Below are 20,990 nucleotides of genomic sequence, written 5' to 3'. Positions count from 1 at the left end.
TGGATCACAGTTTTCATGTACTTTCAGTGCCCTTAACTCTTAAAATCCCTTCTTTTTGTATCCTATAGAGAAACAGGTGAGATCAGTTCAGTTGAAATCTCAGTGAGGTAAGAACACATTGTTACTCACTAAATCAAGGTACCTCATGCTAACATTAATGCAGGTCACACAGAATTGAATGTGGGTTAATGCGCATAGGTTAGTGAATTGGCCGCAAGAATGAAAATGGAGCAAGAGCAATTACTAGAGATGTGTATCGTGTGATCGATCGTCTTAACGATCGATTTCGGCTGGGGGGGGGAGGGAATTGGATCGTCGCGGTTTTGTGTTTTTAAATATCGTGTAAATCATAAATCAGGGGAGGGCGGGAAAACCGGCATTTTCTATCAACGCGCCCGACGCCCAAGAGTGGAAGATCACAACGGGACCCCCCCACTGGACCCCAGGTAATTTAAGACATTTTGTGGGGGTTCGGGAGGGTGGGGGATTTATTTTAAAGGGTCGGGGTGGGTTTTAGGGATGTTTTAGTGTGCCGGTTTTCCCGCCCTCCCCCTTCCCCTCCCCCTTCCCCCGATTTACGATTTTTGACGATAAATCGGGGGAATTCCTGTTAAATATCACCTCTAATGATTTTTGACGATTTAAAATATATCGGACGATATTTTAAATCGTCAAAAAACGATTCACATCCCTAGCAATTACTGCATTCAGTAAACAACTGTAACATCAGTTCAACCGGTGAGAATGTTAGTACTGGACACAACACTTTAGTGAATAGCCAAGCATTTTATTCCTATCCTCACATTGGTTAACAAGCTGGGTATTGCTTGTAGTGAAGTCTGAGCTGCCAGGTCCATAGTCTCAGCAAACTGTTAGTGTTGTGGACCTTTGTGTAAGAGTGAGGTTGATGCTACCTACTGGGAAGGCTCAGTAGGGTCCTCACTGTCAACTGGAGAAGTAGACAGTGCTGAGTCTATGCTGGAGATTCACCTTTACCAGTCCTTTTCCTCACAGGTTGAGCCTTTGGGGATCATGAATGCTAAAAGTTTTGGTATTATCTGCAAAAAGATAAACCTTTCCTGACAATACTTCCGTTATGTCGCTCACCAAAATGTTGAAAAGAACCGGTCCAAGGACCAATCCCTGAGTCATACCACTAGTAACAACCCCCTCCTCAGAGAGCACTCCATTTCCATTTCAGTCAGTTTCTAGCCCAGTCAGTCCTCTAGGGTGCACAATTTATTTATAAGTCTTCTGTGTTTAACCGTATCAAAGGCCTTGCTGAAATCCAAGTACACTACATCCAGGGCTCTCTCTTGATCCAACTTCCTGGTCACCCAGTTAAAGAAATTGATCATATTTGTCTGACAAGATTACCTCTGGTAAAACCATGCTGCCTTGGATCTTGCAATCCATTGGATTCCAAAAATTGCACTATCCTCTGTTTTAGCAGCAATTTCATTAGTTTGCACACCACAGAGGTCAGACTAACTGGCCTGTAGTTCCCAGCTTCCTCCTTACTTCCACTTTTATGAACAAGAATTACATCTGCCCTTTTCCAGTCCTTCCTCTAAAAAGAATTGAAAAGGTCAGACAGCAACTGCCCTTTGTAACCTTGTATGTATCTTTGTTCATATCTGCTGCTCCTCTCCCTATGAACCCAAGCATCATTCTGCCTTTTAATGTTGTCTTGTCTTACTGTTTGGCCACCTTTAGATCATTAGACTTGACATCTCCAGATTCCACTTTTCTTTTATACACAGAAATTCACCCCGCTACTGTTCTAATCCCATTGTTTTCTTTGCAATCCAAATGCATGACCTTGCATTATTTAGAATTAAATCTTAGCTGCCAGACTCAAGCTTCACTAAATCCCTCCTCATCCTTTCCAATCCTTCGAGGTTATCTATTCTTGCAGATTTTGGTATCATTCACAAAAAGGCAAACCTTTCCCAATAGCCTTTCCACAATATTGCTTACAAATATATTAAACAAAAAATGAACAAAGGATTGATCCCTGCACAAATCACTGGTAACTTACCGTTCCTTAGTGTGAGTTCCTTTGTTTCCTCCTACTCAACTATTTTCTAACCCAATCCGTCACTTAAGGGCTCAGACCTAAGGTGCTCAGTTTGTTTATAAGTCACCTATGCAGGAATTTGTCATAGGCCATGCTTTCATCCAAGTGCACTCTATCTAATGCTATCTCTTGATCTAACTTTCTAGTCATCCAGTCAAAGAAATTGATTAGATTCATCTGACAAGATCAACCTCAGATACAACCATGCTGCTGCCTTTCATCCATTGGATTCCAGAAAGTGCCCCATTGTTTGTCTTAGCAGTCATTCCATATATTTACTAACCAGTGAGGTCAGACTAACTGACCTGTAGTTTTCAGACTCCTTCTTAGTTCCACTTTTGAGAAGATGAACTACCTTTCTCTGTCTCCTGTCCTTTGGAACCACTCCTGACTCAAAAGAAACATTGGATATGTCGTTCAGAAGAGCTTCCATAACTTCTTTCAGTCCCCATAATATGCTTAGATGTATCTTGTCTGGTCTAATTACTTTATCTATGTTTAGATTTGCTAGCTTCATAAAGACCCAGTGCACTGAAAATCATTTGAAGTTTAACTCACTTCTATTCTGTTTTCTCATTTTTCAGTCTCTACATATCCACCTCCCTTCATCTTTAATCTTACAATTCCATTTTTGCACTTCTTTCTATTAATGTATCTAAAAAAAAAGTCCTGCCCCCCTTTTCTTAGGGGTAGATTTTAAAAAGCATTTACTCGAGCAAAACTGGTTTTTGCTCGAGTAAATACACTTTACTCAAGTAAGTGGGCTTTTCAAAATTGCTACAATATATGCCATTGAATTGTCCATAGTAAATTGTCGAGTAAATAGCTTTTGAAAATTGCTACGATAGTATGTCACATTTACATGCGTAACTCCTTTGAAAATGACCCCCTTATTGTATTATCTATTTTTCTGTCATTTGTTCCTTTGTTTTCTTGATTTGGTTCCCAATTCATTTTTCCATATAGTGTTGCCTGGTGTCCTCTTTCTGCAATCTCTTGTAGTTTACAATTGCTAACATTTGTTTCCTTATTTCTTGGCCAATTCTTTATAAAACCACAGTGGCCTCTTTTTATCTATATTTATTTCCTTAAGAAAAAGGTTTGTAGCCCTTACAATATCTCCTCTTACTGTTGCCCACTGCTATTTTACTTCCCCTAACTCAGGGGACCCCCTGCCAGTCAGGTTATTAGGATTTCCACAATGAATATGCATGCAAAAGGGCCTTCACCTTTTAATAAATCACAGCTGCCTGAGGTCTAATCCTAAGCCACACCATCCTATGATTACTTGGTAGCAAATGCCCCCAACTAATACATCAGAATTACTCACCCTGTTTTTAAAGACCAGGTCTGGTATCTCCCCCTCAGAGATTGATTTTGTGTTACCAGATTCTGGAACAGTTCTTTCTGCAGAAAGTCCATAATCTCCCTGCTTTGATATGACAGTGAAGCTGGAATATCTCAATTCATATCTGGCAAACTGAAATCATCTACTCACTCTTTCATAGCATATTTGTGAATGTCTTCAATTATATTTATATCCATTTGTTCCACCTGTGAAGGGGTCTATAGTGTATATCACACCAATATAAATTAATGTTATAGCCCATTTTTCCTGATTAACCATTAATACTAATTTCTGAATCTGCCCCAAGCAAGTCTAAATTTTGTCATGGTTTTCATTATTGTCACCTCTACTGGTAGACTATTCTCAGATTCTTCTACCTTCTCAAAAAAGAAGTATTTACTCATATTTCATAAGAACATAAGAAATTGCCATGCTGGGTCAAACTAAGGTTCGATCAAGCCCAGCATCCTGTTTCCAACAGAGGCCAAACCAGGCCACAAGAACCTGGCAATTACCCAAACACTAAGATGATCCCATGCTACTGATGCAATTAATAGCAGTGGCTATTCCCTAAGTAAACTTGATTAATAGCCATTAATGGACTTCTCCAAGAACTTATCCAAACCTTTTTTGAACCCAGCTACACTAACTACACTAACCACATCCTCTGTCAACAAATTCCAGAGCTTTATTGTGCGTTGAGTGAAAAAGAATTTTCTCAGATTAGTCTTAAATGTGCTACTTGCTAACTTCATGGAATGCCCCCTTGTCCTTCTATTATTTGAAAGTGTAAATAACCAAGTCACATCTACTCATTCAAGACCTCTCTTGATCTTAAAGACCTCTATCATATCCCCCCTCTGCCGTCTCTTCTCCAAGCTGAACAGCCCTAACTTCTTCAGACTTTCCTCATAGGGGAGATGTTCCATCCCCTTTATCATTTTGGTTGCCCTTCTCTGTACCTTCTCCATCACAACTATATCTTTTTTGAGATGCAGCGACCATAATTGTACACAGTATTCACAGTGCAGTCTCACCATGGAGTGATATAGAGGCATTATGACATTTTCCGTTTCATTTGAACCTCCCTTCCACCAACTTCATATCATAGTCCCTTAACCTTGAATTTCCTGTTCTATGGAAAATGTTATGTTTTTGTATCTGATAAATATTTGAATGCTTACATTTTATCTACTTTTCCTCTCTCTCCTCCTCTAGAAAATACCTTAAATCTCTCTAATATAAGGTTTGTGTTGTTGCTGGTCTCATGCTATTTTTGTACTACCTCTCTGTTTGCACTGTTAGGGCCAGATTTTCGAATATACGCCAGATTTTATAACATGCGCGCGAGGCATGTGCATGTTATAATATCCGGGGTTGTCGCGCGCAAAGGGTGTACACTTGTGCACCTTGCGCGCATCGAGCTCTAGGGGAGCCCCGATGGCTTTCCCCATTCCCTCTGAGGCCACTCCAAAATCGGAGCGGCCTCGGAGGGAACTTTCCTTTTGCCCCCCTCACCTTCCCCTCTCTTCCCCTATCTAACCCACCCCCCAGCCCTACCTAAATCCCCCCCTACCATTATTTAAGTTGTGTCTGTCTCTGGGCAGGCGTAGGTTTAGCGCTCCGGCCGATTGCCGGTACGCGATCTCCTGGCCTAGCGAGCCTTCGGAGGCCTCTGGTCATGCCCCCGCCCTACCCCGGACTGCCCACACCCCGCCCCTTTTTTCAAGCCCCGGGAAATACGTGTGTCCCGGGGCTTGCGCTTTGCCAAGCCTATGCAAAATAGGCACGGTGCGCGCAGGAGGGGTATAAAAGGGTTACGTGCGTATATTACGCTCGTAACCCTTTTAAAATCCACCCCTTAGGGAGGGTAAATTTAAGTCCCCTGGGTAGGGCTAAAGTCTGCAAGTACTTTTTGCATGCAGACTTTTTTTTTTAATAGTGGATTAATCTTCATAAATTTCATTTTGAATATTTGTAGGGATTTGTAGAACCCAACATGGCATATACAAGAAAATTATAACTGCTTGAGAGTATGTGTAACTTTGGACAGGTGGATTTACATGCATACTTTCAAAAATCAAAACTATGTGTAAATCCTTTCCCGACCCCAACTCTTATCTTTGAGATTGCCTACTTTCTATACATATAAAAGCATGCATGGAATATTGTCCTAAAGATACTATTACACACATAGGGGCCGAGATAATAAGTCCTGTGGTAAAACCGGCGGTAGTTATGTGCGCAGATTTTGATCACCATGCGCGACTAAAGCCTGCCACTTCCACGGGATGTAAAAAAATAAATTATGCAAATGATTTGTGTGCAGAAATCCACATGCACGCTTGAAGAAATGCATGTATCTAACTGTGGTAAGACCCTATGTAATAAGTGGCCGCAACCATACTGAAAACCGTGCTGATAATCCATGCATAAAAGCAAATGGTGATACAAGCATGGCAGTGAGATAGGTGCTCAGCTGGGCACCAGTGATTCTTGGGTGCCAACACAGGCGCTCAGCTGGGAGTGAATCTGGATGCTCTAGTGCCTAGAAATGCACCTAGATAATCTTGCTGCTCAGGTGCTGAGCTAGGTGCTCGGTTGGTCGCAAATCTGTATGATCGGGCACCCAAAAAGGTGCCTAGTTTATTTTTCCACTCGGGCGCTGAGCTAGTTGCTTTTCTGGCCATGTATTTGGCCATTCTGGTGCTGACATAGGTAACATAGTAACATAGTAATGATGGCTGAAAAAGACCAAAATGCTCCATCTAGTCTGTCCAGCAAGCTTCCCTCCATGCAGGTTACCCCCATGTTTCTCTTAAGGGTAGTAACTTCTGCTCCGTGCAGGTTACCCCCATGTTTCTCTTATGGGTAGTAACTGCCACTCCGTGCAGGTTACACCCATGTTTCTCTTAAGGGTAGTAACTGCCGCTCCATGCAGGTTAACCCCATGTTTCTCTTATGGGTAGTAACTGCCACTCCGTGCAGGTTACACCCATGTTTCTCTTAAGGGTAGTAACTGCCGCTCCATGCAGGTTAACCCCATGTTTCTCTTAAGGGTAGTAATTGCTGCTCCGTGCAGGTTACACCCATGTTTCTCTTAAGGGTAGTAACTGCCGCTCCGTGCAGGTTATACCCATGTTTCTCTTATGGGTAGTAACTGCCACTCCGTGCAGGTTACACCCATGTTTCTCTTAAGGGTAGTAACTGCTGCTCCGTGCAGGTTACACCCATGTTTCTCTTATGGGTAGTAACTGCCACTCCGTGCAGGTTACACCCATGTTTCTCTTAAGGGTAGTAACTGCCGCTCCATGGAGGTTAACCCCATGTTTCTCTTAAGGGTAGTAATTGCCGCTCCATGCAGGTTAACCCCATGTTTCTCTTAAGGGTAGTAAGTGCTGCTCCATGCCAGTTAAGGTTTTTTATTTATTCCCATCCTCTAGCCTTTTAGGAATCCACATTGTTTATCCCATGCCCCTTTGAAATCCTTCACAGTTTTAGTCTTTACCACTTTCTTCGGAAGGGAATTCCAGGCATCCACCACCCTCTCAGTGAAGAAATATTTCCTGACATTGGTTCTAAGTCTTCCTCCCTGGAGTTTCAAATCGTGACCTCTAGTTCTACTAAATTGTTTCCAATGGAAAAGGTTTGTTTACGACCATGGATCATTAAAACCTTTCAAGTATCGGAAGGACTGTATCATATCACCCTCTCCTCCAGGGTATATATATATTCAGGTTCTTCAACCTCTCCTCATAAGTCATTCGATGGAGACCAGCCATCATTTTGATCACCCTTCTCTGAACCGCCTCCATCCTGTCTCTGTCTCCTTTGAGATTCAGACTCCAGAACTGAACACAGTACTCCAGGTGAGGCCTCACCAAGAACTGTACAAGGGGATTATCAATGGTGCTCAGCTGTTGTAAGCTAATTACCAACGTGTATGCTGCGGCACTCAGAAAAGCACCTAGCTAATCACGAATCTGGCTGCAAACATGTCTTCCTGTTCAGAAAAAGTATGTCCCTAGAATTTATTTTTATTAATGTGAATAACTCTGTATTACAGAAAAATGGCAAATATTTTCATGGGTGATAATTCACACTGCATGATAGACATGACCTCTGTCACCTGCCAAACCTTCTGCTGCTGTCATCCTTTGGCGAACCCGCAGGATATGCCATAGCATCAGGAACAGCTGGACTCGATCAGAAATCTCCATCATCAGAATCACATGAGAGCTGCATGGACACACAACCACACCACACCAATGCAAGCAATGGAATAAAATGGCCCCGAGTCGATGCTGACACTTAACTTGTGACCTGACAGTGGTGGTAAAAAACCTGCATCAAAAATCCTGCACTAACATTAGTGCGGCTCCCTGCATTGTCTATGATTATCTAATCACCTCCTTTGCATGCCATTAGCATGCATTCATGCAGGAAAAAACATGGGTCAGTAAGCAAATTCGTACTTGCTTTTTTCCCGTGCACAAAACCTTTATTACATCCCCTTATAGGGCTTTGCGCGGAAAAAACATGCATACAAACAAGCGTACAGGCACGCACAAACCAGTGGTGGCTTCAGAGCCCCTTATTACATTGGTCTCATAGACTCCAAATGGATTTTGAAATGGAGATTTATACAGAGATTTATACATTTTGAAATTCAGATGCTCAATGTCTTTAGTTAAGTATGATCCCTAGAAATTAATGCAATTCTCAAAATGGGGTCTTAGTAGCTACCTATGCAAGAGTATTTACTTTTTCTTGCTTGTGGTACTTCACTTTAATCACCCAAATACATTATTTATTTTTTGCAAAATACATTTTATTTAAATGGAAAACAAATTAGAAAAAACCCTTACTGCTTTATTACATTAATTGGCAACCTTTAGGCTATACAATTCAATGCCTCTTAGATCCTTTTCCTGCTTGGTAATTGTCATGTTTTGGTGTCCCGCTGTTATTTCTAAAGAATTAGTAAATATATGTAGCCCAGTTCAGATACACATAAGAAACAGTTCCTGCTCCATGTTCTCCTAATTGATAAACAGCCAATAGATTTTCACCAAGCAGGCATGATTTTACCGCCTCTTCTTTTTCTTTTTTTTTTTTTTTGCACTGAAACACAGCTTCTACAATCTGGACCATTCTTTGAACCTTTCTATTGTGGAAGTGTTGCATCAAACTTTCAAAAAGAAGAGGCAAGCTAGAGTAGCACACAGCAATGGCAGAGCTTTGTTATATTCACAGATATAAGAGAGTGGAAATAGAACCTAACAGACTGACTTGACTACACTTTCCAACTAAACACACAGGGAAACATTTTCAAAGACCTAAGGGTCTGATTTAAAAAAAACAAAACAAAACATATACACATGTAAAATTAGGTTTAACACATGTAAATGAACTTTACCTGTGTAACTGGGCTTTTTCAAATTGCTACAATATGTATCATTGAATTCTCCCTAGGATATTCATGTGTCAGTTCACTTTGCATGCATAAATGGCTTTTGAAAATTGTTACAATATTAAGTTACATTTGCACGTGCAATTCATTTTAAAATTACCTCCTTAGTTGGGAACTATGGGCAGGATTCATCATTCCGCAGCCGTTCGCGCCTTGGCAGTGCGAGTTTTCCAGCCGCGGTGGGGCTGGCTGCAGCCTTTCACAGTGAATAGCGACACCGTAAAAGGTGAAGCTGTTTGCCACACTACTGCTGGCAATAATGTTCCTCACATTATCGCCAGCAGCGGTGCCGTGGCTGAATCCTCCCCCTCCCTGCCCCAACTCCTCCCCTCCCACTAATTTGCATTATATCGCATCCAAAAGGGCCCTTTTTGCATGCGATATGGCCTTATCACATGCATTAGGGCCTTATTGCATGCGATTAGGCCCTAACACAACTTAAATAATAAAGGTAGGGGGGGGGGAGATTTAGGTAGGGCTGGGGGGTGGGTTAGATAGGGGAAGGGAGGGGAAGGTGGGGGGGGGGGTGAAAGGAATTTAGTAGGGATGTGCAGCCGGAAATTTTTCGTTGCATTCGGGATACGTATTCATCGGGGGTCATTTCCATTGCATTTGTACGTATGGTGCCGCAATACGTTGATATGTGAATGTGTTTTCCGGTTCCCATTAAAGTCAATGGGGGAAGGATTTCCAGCCTATTTCTGGCTGCTAATAGCTAATGGGGGTGAAGAAAAGCATGCGCCGCGGAGTACACCAAATTAAATGGATAATTCAGTACATACGTGGGGAGTCGTGATGCGTTTCGCCTCCCCACGTATATAAAGTATATGGCAAGATACGTTGCAGATCACCAATATGGCGAAAACGAATGCACACCCCTAGAATTTAGTAAATAACCCCCTATGTGAGCAAAATCAGGGGTTAGATGACTAGAACGGCTGAATCTTCAGATGCATTAAAGTACATGTGGAATTTTAGCAACAGTAAAATGAATCATCCCTAGATGTCTAACTTGGTCAGGGGATAAAACTATTCACATTTCATTTAAAAAAATAGATGTGAGTAATCAATGCACATACTTTATGATTCCAGTGGAGCCAACTTAAAATATATGCATATTATTTTGTCTGCATAAATACCTGATCTTCAAACACAAGCTATGTACATAATTTGTGTTTGAAAATCAGGTAAATTTGTGTGGGCTGAAAAATATGTGTGCTCATTCTGAGTTAGACAGCTCATTGAAAAGTTTGAAGGGTAAAAAATATGGAGTGAATTCCTCCTGACAGTCATGCTTCTATGACTAACATGGGAGAAAATTGGAAATCTTTAGCACAGTGGGCAGTGGTATTGACCAGATCAGAATCCTGAGGTTGTTCAGATGGGAAATGAAAAATATATTTAGGTAGAAGCAACCAGCAGACTGGGTAAGACAAATGGTCATTAACTGCCAACCTCCATTGTGTAGCCATGTTACTATACTGTTTGAATTTATTTGTTACTAGTTAGTGCTATGAAGCCTATAAAGTAGATTATAGTAAATTAGTAATTGATATAAGTAGTATAATGTGATACAGCTGCAGTTTGGTTAAGACTGTAGTTAAAATTGATTTGTTCATGCTCAGATTATGTCCAGATTTTTATTCTGACTGCATTCTGTTTTGGATTGAAATACAAATATCTCTATCTAGTTATCTATCTGTGTATCTGTTTATTTATCTATATAGATATAGATATTTATATTTCATTCCAAACTAGTATATATATGCCTTATTTTACTTCTTGGCTTCTCTGAAGGCTTAATTTTTTATTTGAGTAGTCCTAGATTATTAGGGATGTTTCAGATTTAAATGTAAAGACGTTCATATTTTTAATATGATCTTATTTCACTTTTACAGACAATAAGAATAGACTTAGCACTGAAGATTTATTTTAATTCAAAATCTCTATTACCTAGGCCAGCTCAGTGGAAAAGGTTGCAAGTGCAGTGCACTGCCATGTGGAGGATCCCTGAGTAGGGTCTTCACTTCCCTGGGTCATCTGTGGCTGGGATGCTGCTGAGGCAAGGAAAGAGTCATAGTCATTACTTAAAGGTAATACCTGGTTGCCAGATGCAGGGCCTAAGACTGCAGCGTTCCAAAGGATCACTGTTGCATGGCTTCTGGCTCAAAATCAATGCTACAATGACCTAGTCTGGGTGTGTTTGGAGGTAGAGGGGAGGGGAGGATTTTAAATAGGAACAAAAAAAAATCCCAGGCTAGTTGTAAATGAATGCTCATGGCACCAGATCTCAGCCCTGGTTCTATTTGAGGTGGACTAACAAAGGAACACAAACAAAATGGCAGGTCATAAAAAGGCAATAAATATCTCAACTATGATATTTGGCAGCAGTCAGATAGGAAAGTGATTCCCAACTGGTGTGCCACAGCACACTAATGTGTCATAGCTGTAGTTCTGGGGTGCCATGACAGACTTCAATTTCTCTTTCCCCAACAACTTTCCTACTGGGTATCCTCCCACCAGCAGGGGGAGTCAGAGAGCAGTGCTTATCTGCTGCTGCTTCCCTTTTCCCCTCTGCTGGCTCTCCTCTGTAGTTGAAACAGCATGGGGGACCCTGTAGACTCACAAGTCCTGCTGGCCCCATGTAGTTCTGATTACAGAGGGAAACAGGCATAGAAGCAGCATGAACAGCTAAGTGCTGCTGGAAGAGGCTGTGGGAGAGAGAATAAAAGGGAAGGAAAGAGTACTGATGCTAAGGAAGGGAAGGGTAGGAGAGAAGTTGATGGAGATTATATCGGGGAGGGTTAGTAGGAAAAAGTAGGAAAGGGAAAGTGATGGAGATGATGATGATTCCAGTAGGGTAGAGGGGGAGAGAAGGGGAAAGATGATAATACAAGGGTGTAAGGGCAGAGGAAAGGAAGGAGAGGGGTAAGGGCAAAATAAAAGAAAAGAGGTGATGATGCAGGGGTTAGAAGGGAGAGAAAAAGGAAGAGAAGGTGATGATGCAGAAGTAGAGGGGATAGAAAAGAGAAGAGAAGATGTTGATGCCAGGAGGTGGAGAGAAAGAAAAGAGAAGATGATGATGCTAGGGGAGACGGATGGGAGGAGAAGGTGATGATACCAGAGGTAGTGAGAGGGGAGGGGGAAAGGAAGAGAAGGTGATGTTTCCAAGTGTGGTGGAGAGAAGATGATGATTGCAGTGGAGTGAAAGTAGAGGTGAGAGAGGAGAAAAGCTGGTGATTATTTGTGTGGGTGGGAGATGGGGGGAAAGGGAAGAGAAAAGGTGTAGGAGTGTAGGGGCAGGGGTGGGTGAGTGAAGAGAAGGTGATGATGCTGGAGCTGGGGGGAGGAAGAAAAGAGAATGATGATGTCAATGGGAAAGGAGGGGATAGGGATAGTGCTGGTGTGTCATGATGAAACGAGCCCAATGCCAGGTGTGCCACGACACAAAAAAAGGTTAAGGATCACTGAAATAGGAGACAATTTTCAGACAGAGCACCTAATAGAGGATTGACTAACTCTAGTCCTCAGCAGCCACAAACAGTTAAGTTTTCAGGATGTCTCCAACAAATATGCATGAGACAGATTTGCATATATTGCATCCATTGATGCAAATTTATCTCATGTATATTCAATTTGGAGATCCTAAAATTAAGTCCTGTTTGTGTTTTTTGAGTACCGAAGTTATCCACTCCTTGTCTAAAATCACCAGCTCACCACTGTGATGAGCAGAAACAACTAATTTTCACTTCTGATGCTTCCCTTTTTGGTAATGTGGCTGTCCTTGGTCATCCCTTTGAAAACTCTCAGGAGGCCCCCATTTCTTTCTACTACAGAATCTTGACATTATCTGAAAGGAATTTTGCCCAGCTTACCTGTTGTGAAAGAATTCCAGATCTATGTATATGGTCATTCTTTTGTCTCTGCCAGTGACCACAAGCAGCTATTGTCTATTCATGCCAATTGAACCAACACCATAGATTCTGTTCTCTTCCCCCACACCCATATGTTTCAATTGGCTAATTCAGGGGCCTATTCAATAGAGATGTGATTCGGCCGAACCTTTTGGATCGGTCTTCGTTATCAGGGGGTTATCGGGGGGGCTATTGGTGCCATTGGCCAGCCTCTGTCACATGGTAGGAGCAATGGATGGCCAGCGCCATCTTAAAAAATGGTGCAGGCCATCCATTGCTCCTACCATGTGACAGGGGCCGACCAATGCACTGGTAGCCCCTGTCACATGGTATGGACAAAGAGTCACCATTGCCATTTTGATTACTGGCAGCTGACGGCCCAAGAGAGGGATATCACTCCCGGGACTCCGCTGGACCACCAGGGACTTTCAGCAAGTCTTCGAGGGTTGGGACGGTGGGGGCTTGCAATTAATTAAATTTGAAGGGTTGGGGTGGGTTTGGGGTTGTTTGATTTTTTATGTACCCTTTCTCCCCCCCCAAAAAAAAAAAAACAATAAGAAAACCACACAACATTTTGTGGGTTTTCCTTTCGTTTTGTCAGCCCCCCGAAATGCAACGAAAAAGGAAATATCCCCTTTATTCCCTATTTTGTTGCAAACAAATGCACATCCCTACTATTCAATACCATGCTCTAGCCACTGTGCATGGATTACCCCAAGTTTAGACAGATGTTTTGGATGCACATCCTTAATCCTTGATACAAAATGCGTGTTCAAATATCCACGTAGCTAATAGCACTCATCACATGGAAATCCATATAGATGAGGCTATTAGCTAACCCCCCTGTGATCCAATAAATTTTCTGCATAGCCGATGGCCCTTGCAATTTGACAAATTTTATGCCAACTTGGGGCTGGCATAAAGGTATGCCACGCTCAAGGGTGCATTGAAAAAAAAGAAAAATGCTGCTTTTTTTTTTTTCCATGTATTTTTTATTGTGAAGTAATAAAGAACAGAAGCAATGATACAGCACAACAATATAGTACAATAGGACTTACTTTCTAGGCTGTTAATACGGTGAAAATCCTGCTTTCTGAGATTCCTTCTAATAGTATTGTAGCAATACTATACAGGAGAAACCAAATAAAGTAGTATTTATTTTAAAAAATTTCTTTGGAAACACATTTTTGGATCTTCAATATACACACAAGATACATGGTCCAGTTTGATGCACCTAGTTTGGTGCACTTTTTATGTAGCTGCTATCAAGCTAGGTTGAGAGTACAATGTAAAAATCTCATCTCTGTGCACCTTTCATCACTCCAATCACATCAAATCTTCACTGATGTATTCTGTGCTGTTCATACCTCTGACTGTGCATGTAAATGTGCCCCCCCAAAAAAACAAAAACCCTAGCCCACCAACAAAACCTCAACCCAAGTTACTAATTGCCCCTCTTACAGTGGTATAAATAGTTAACTTATATTAATTTATTTACTTATTTATTTATTTATTTATTTATTTAAATTCTTTTAATATACCGATGCTCAAGACCAGGTCTTATCGTACTGGTTTACAATAAACTAGGGGGAGAAAACCATTTAACACTGAAAGCGAAAGTTACATTACAACAGGGAATGTGGAACAAGGCTGTTAGAAAAAAAAAGGATAGATTAACAATTTCTAACTGGAGAGCGGTGCATGTAAGCAGAGAGTAATTGCTTACATGGTAATAATTATATACAATTTAAGTGCAGTTAGCAGAAAAGCAGTTCCTTTGTGCGGCGGAAAGAGGACGTAACGTGAGGGTAACCATACGGTTTCTTCAAGCATATGCTTGGGTGAACAGCCATGTTTTTAATTTTTTTCTGAATGTGGTATGACAATGTTCCTGGTGGAGATCTGGCGGGAGAGAATTCCAATGATGCGGACCAGCAGTTGATAGCGCTTATTTTCCAATGGCGTTGTGTATAGCGGATTTGTTTGGGGGAACTGGGAGGGAGTCTCTGTATGCAGATCTGGTAGGTCTTGCTGAGGAGTGTGGTTTGAGGGGTATAGAGAGTTGGAGAGAGGTTTTGTGAATGATGGTCAGTGTCTTGAAGAGAATTCTGTAGCGGATGGGTAGCCAGTGGAGTATTTTTAGAATCGGTGTGATGTGGTCCATACGGCGAGAGTTTATGAGGATCCTGGCTGCAGCGTTTTGCAGCATTTGAAGAGGTTTGGTAGCAGAGGCCGGGAGACCAAGCAGCAGCGTATTACAATAATCAATCTTTGAGAATAGTATGGCTTGAAGGACCGAGCGGTAGTCATGGAAGTGTAGGAGAGGTCTTAACTGTTTTAGGACCTGTAGTTTTTAAAATCCTTCTTTAGTGGTATTGTTAATTAATTTTTTAAGGTTCATTCTGGAGTCTAGGATGGCTCCAAGGTCTCTCACTTGATTTACTAATGGAGTATTAGTAGTGTTGGCTAGTGGGTTATTATCACTGGGGGAAATGACCATCAGTTCAGTCTTGGACGTATTGAGAACAAGGCTGAGGCTTGTGAGAAGGAGGTTAATGGCGTGCAGGCAGCTATTCCAATAGTTTAGAGTGTCGGAAACGGGATCCTTGATGGTGATTAGGATCTGCACGTCGTCCGCATAAATGAAATAGGTGAGGTTGAGGTTATTGAGTAGTTTGCATAGGGGGAGAAGATATATGTTCAATAGGGTCGGCGAGAGCGAAGAACCCTGGGGAACTCCTTGCTTGGCCACTACCGGGTGAGACTCTTTGTTGATTATTTTTACTTTGTAATATCTGTCGCTTAGAAAGGATTTTAACCAGAGGAGTGCAGAACCTGAGATGCCTATTTCCATCAGACGGTTGATGAGGATTGTGTGGTTAACTGTGTCGAACGCTGCCGAGATGTCTAGCAGAGCTAGCAAGTATGATTGACCTTTGTCGAGGCCCATCAGGATGTTGTCCGTTAATGAGAGTAGGAGAGATTCTGTATTTCTGCGTTTCCTGAAACTGAATTGAGATGGGTATAGAATTTTGTGGGAGTCTAGGTAGTCTGTGAGTCGAGTATTGACCAGTTTTTCCATTAGCTTGGCTATGAAAGGTAGATTGGCAATGGGGCGGAAATTTGTGGGGTTGGATGGGTCCAAGTTAGGTTTTTTTAGTAATGGTTTCAGAGATGCTGTTTTTAAAGGCTCCGGGACTGTTCCGTGAGTGAGGGAACAGTTTATGATGTCTGCCAGAGGTTTGGCGATGATGTTTGGGATTGTGAGAAGGAATTTGGTCGGGATTTGGTCTATTGGGTGTGATGAGGGCTTCATTTTCTTGATGATAGATTCGATTTCCAAGGATGATGTAGGATCAAAAGATTCTAGAGACTGTTTGTGTATCGATGGGGCGTGGTTTTGGTCAGGTGGAGGCTGGGAGTTTGGAGTGGGGTTGAAAGATGTCAGTGGAATAAGTAAATTTTTTATTTTTTTGTCGAAGAAAACTGCCAGCTCCGAGGATTTGTTTTGTGCTTCTTCTTCCGGGATGATAGGAGGAATAGGGGTGGTGAGTGCTGCAACATATGAGAAAAGTGTTTTTGGGTCCTATAGGAAGCCGTGTATTTTTTTGGCCTAGAAGTCCCTTTTGCTACGAAGAATGGTGGCCCTATAGTAGCTCATAGCGGTTTTGTAGGAGGCCAGAGCGGTGAAGGTGGGATCCTTCCGCCAGTGTTGTTCTTTATGTTGTAGGTCTTGTTTGAGTTTTCTTAATTCTGATGAGAACCAGGGTTTTTTGTTAGTAAGGGCAGGATTGGTATTTTTGGATGTCAAGGGGCATATTTTATCATTGCTGAGTGGGTGATAGATAGCCAAGAGTTCATGGCGGTGTCTGCATTTGTGAGGTCCAAGTTAGTTAGGTCCTTGGTGAGAGTGTTGCTGAGGGCTTCCATGGAGCATGGTTTTCTGAAATGGATAGATGATTTAGGTATGTTAGTGGTCGTTTTTTTCTTTATGGATAGTTCTGTTTCTATCATCGAGTGATCTGACCATGGGATGGGGGTACAGGAAGGAAGAGAAGTGGGCGAGATCAGATCATTTGTGAATATTAGGTCTAGCGTGTGTCCTGCTTTGTGCGTGGGTTTGTTAATAATTTTTTTGAAGCCCATGGCCAGGAAGGAAGCGAGGAGGGCTTCGCAGTTGGCGGAGGGAGATGGGGAGTCAACATGAATGTTGAAGTCTCCTAGCAGGATCGCTGGTGAGTTGGTATTGATGTGTTTCGCTACAAGTTCTATGAGAGGTGAAGGGTCGGAGTCTAGGAGCCCAGGCGGGGTGTAGATGAGGCAGATTTGGAGCTGGGTGGATTTGAATAGTCCGATTTCGAGTTTTGTCAAAGTTTTAATTGCGTGCTGGGCTAGTCTTAGTTCTTTTTTTGCGGCTAGCAGTAAACCTCCCCCTCTTCTTTTAGTTCTGGGGATAGAGAAAAAGTCGTATAATTGTGTTGGTAATTGGTTGATTAGGGGTGTATCTGTGTTTTTCAACCATGTTTCAGTAATAGCGCATAGATCCGGTTGGGTGTCCAGTAGGTAGTCATTGAGCAAGTGAGATATTTTAGACAGGGATTGTGAGTTGAGGAGGGTTAGTGTGATTAAGGAGAGGCCTAGGAATTGGGTTAGAGGGGAAATCATGATGGGGATCAGGGATCTCTTAGAACGTTGAAGCTTGAATAATGGTGAGAAGCTTTGTAAAGAGTCTCTCTCTCTCTCTCTCTCTCACACAGTACTTTTGCTATAAATATAGCAAAATGATAAATCTATGTCAAAGTTAGCTGGCTAACCTTATTTGGTTAATTTGGAGCTCTATTCAATAGTGCAACTGCACTAATAAATATACCCGGCTGACTAATTTTATCTGACTAACTTTAGGACAGCTCTTTGGCTCCTCCAGAATTAACCAGTTAGGTTATCCAGCTATCTAGCTGGATAAGTGCCCACACCGTCATTTAATCAGAAAAGCTTTTGAATTATCTAGCTAAATGCTTTTGAATATGCATCTCCTTATGATTATAACATTTTCTACTGAAGGGGTAAGCATTTTGCAATGCTGCTGTCCCAATTCATCACCCATTTCCCTTGTCTGAGCCTACAGCACCGGATTTGATTTATTCGCGTAGGGCTTTTAAAATCTGCCCCTCAGAGAACAGTCTTGTTAGTGAAAGTGAAATGAACAAAATCTGGTTAAACATGGGCTGCCTTGTTTTCTTTTAGTCTTGATTCTGCCTAGGAGACAGCGTAGAAAACAGAAAAAAAATATTTCAAACAAAATATGCAATTGGTAGAGGCTATTACTGCTTATTACAAATGTTTTTTTTTAAATAATGCATAATACAAATTGGGTACAGTATTCTTTAAAGTCAAGAGAAACCTCAGTGAAAAGTTGCATTATTCATCTTCAACGATGTTTCTTGAGTTGTTTTTTTTCTAACCGATGCATAACTTTTTGTTTTGCCATAGAAAATAAGTCCTGCATTTCAAAATTGTGTTTATTAATAGATCTACGATGGGAAAGATAACGCTGCCCACCTGCTTGGTGCTTTTATGGTGTCTTCAATGAGGGGCCTGACTTTAAGCAGCACTTCAAACCATCTTTGGCTAGAATTTAACACAGATTCAGAAGAAACTGATGAGGGCTTTCAACTTGTGTATACCAGTAAGTAATATTTTGTTTTTTAAAATATTTTGATAATGGATAGATTCCTTTTTAATTCTTTCTAACATATTGAACATTGGAAAGACTTCTATAAAAATGATACATAATCTGTCTAATGAATGTCACCAAATTTGACTCACTGTGAGAAAATGGGACTATCTTGGCCATTCAAAAATCAGAAATATTGGGCCAGTATTTTCCTTTATAATCCCATTTGCTTTGTTTTGGTAGCCAGTTAGAGGGTGTGGAATGTTGACAGAGAAAAAAAAAAACCACCCTGAACTATCAGGTGAAGGATTATTTTTTGTCCAAGTGTTTGGGCAGACTGAGAGTTAAGGTTTGTTTTGCAGTAAGATTATTGCCTGTTTTTTAAGTTTTTAAATATGAGATCTTGTGGGCTTGGATCGCAGGTGCTTTAATTTGACGATTTTGTCTTTGGCTATGGTTAATATGTTTTATGATTCTCTGGCTAATTAGAGTACGTGGTGTTTATATAATTTGTTTGCTTTGTTTTTACCTGACAAGGACTGTAAATCGGAAGGGCTAAAAAGGCTTTGAAATAAAAAAATAGATAAAGATGATATCTTTCAAGTCCAGCTTACCCACAGTTTACAACCATCTCCCCCGCACACATACCCCATACATACACACACACACATTCTCATACCCTTACTTGACACAGTTCAAACCCACTCCCTCCTCACCCTCTACACAAACTCTGCACACATATGAGGGGCAAAGGGGAGACTCAGGTCTTCCAGCACCATTTTGAATGATAGCACCAGTGATGGAGGAACAGTTAGGCATCACACATTTCTGGATCCTTCTGCTGCTGCTCTGGGGTAGGAATGAGGGGGCAAAGGAAGAAGAGGACCTTTTAGGAAGGCCATTTGGTTAAGAGTCTAGGGGGCTGGGTTTAATGCCAGGGGTGGGGTGTTCAGGACTGGTGTGGGGTTTCACGCTGAGCCAGCAGTATCTGCCCCTCATATGATGGGAGCGATGGGGAGAACAGGGTTCTTCTTTTCTGCCTACTTTAACTTTATTAGGGGTGGAGATCATGGTCAAAATTCACACAGGCCTACTGGCCCTTTAAAGATTGTGTACCTAGTGCACAATTGAATGTTGCTCAAGGAGGTTTACAATAATTTATTCAATTACAAACAGTCCCTACCTCTAAAAGCTTATGATCAAATTGGGTAGAGGAGATAATTGGAAAGAAAGGTCACAAAGAATATCAGTGGAAGAAAGAGAGATTTGAATCTTGCATTCCCTCGTTACAGCCCATTGCTCTAACCACTTTGCCATACCTTCAGTCCTAAGTACTATGCGATACGGCCCTAGTATACACTGGTTCCCAAAGATATTTGTACATGATAGAATTAATGTGAACTCACAGGTAAATGAGGGAATGCCAAACATAAATTAGGCTTTTATAGGCATGTGGGGAATTGTTTGGTATTCATTCCTCCATGTGCTATTTCCCATGTGCTCACTAAAGACTAAAATGTAACACCCACCACAGACCGGGTATTAGATATCTGTATGTCTGAAAGGCTGGCATACTTACATTTTTTTCTTTTTGCTTGCCTTCTTGTCTCTTATTCCTTTGCCCATTTATATAGTTGTCAACTTTTAGAGTTACTTTATTACAGGGGTGGCCAACTCTGGTACTCGAGAGCCACAAACAGGCCAGGTTTTAGGATAGTGACGACAAGGAGAATCGGATGATAGCAAGCCCTTTATTAAAATGCCCGACTCTGGCCGAGTTTCGCTCCCTTGCACAGAGCTGCCTCAGGGGCAACTAAAAATGGACATACAAATAATTAAACACATACATATAAAAACATATTACATGTATAAAAATCTGACAATAATCATACATCCACTTAAAATATGTCTCATAAAATAATTCTGTTTAAAAGACATAAAAACGAAATAAATACATATATGTGTGTATAAGAATATGTATATACTTATGGATGCAATAAATTAAATGACAACATAAATGTATGACAAAAATAAAATTGCTACAAAACTGATTACTAAGTGATACTCGGAGAATGAAGGTGGTGACTTTGTGTCATATATATATGAAAATGTAAACAGTGGAGTCAATATTGGTTATGCTTACTTCATTTATCCAGGACTTGATTTGATCAATGTGAAGGATATCAGATTGCTTATACCTAATTGAAAAACAATCAAGTGAGAAAAAGAGGGGGGGTTCAAACAAAAAATGGAAAATAAAAATAAGATAAATGATACATCTTAAGGGGATGAAGATATAAGAAAAAAATGAAAAAAATGAATGAAAAAAATGAAAAAAATGAACCATCTTTAGGATATCCACAAAGAATATGCAAGAAATAGATTTTACATACAATGGAGGTGATGCATGTAAATCTATATCATGCATATTCATTGTGGATATCCTGAAAACCAGCCCTGTTTATGGCTCCTAAGGACTGAAGTTGGCTACCCCTACTATA

The 20,990-nt window shown here is 41.2% G+C and overlaps 1 protein-coding gene across 1 annotated transcript in view; it reads left to right on the top strand.

The window, feature by feature from the left end:
• CSMD3 (CUB and Sushi multiple domains 3) overlaps positions 1-20,990 on the top strand; it is a 3,551,396-nt gene that overhangs the window by 2,227,107 nt on the left and 1,303,299 nt on the right. Inside the window, 1 exon segment of the mRNA XM_029591914.1 lies at positions 18,345-18,501. Coding sequence (XP_029447774.1) covers positions 18,345-18,501 — 157 coding nt within the window.

This window comes from Rhinatrema bivittatum, chromosome 2 (genome assembly GCF_901001135.1).
Source record: "Rhinatrema bivittatum chromosome 2, aRhiBiv1.1, whole genome shotgun sequence".
Lineage (NCBI taxonomy): Eukaryota > Metazoa > Chordata > Amphibia > Gymnophiona > Rhinatrematidae > Rhinatrema > Rhinatrema bivittatum.
Note: the sequence above shows the minus strand (reverse complement) of the source record. Positions and strands in the feature narration are given on the sequence as shown.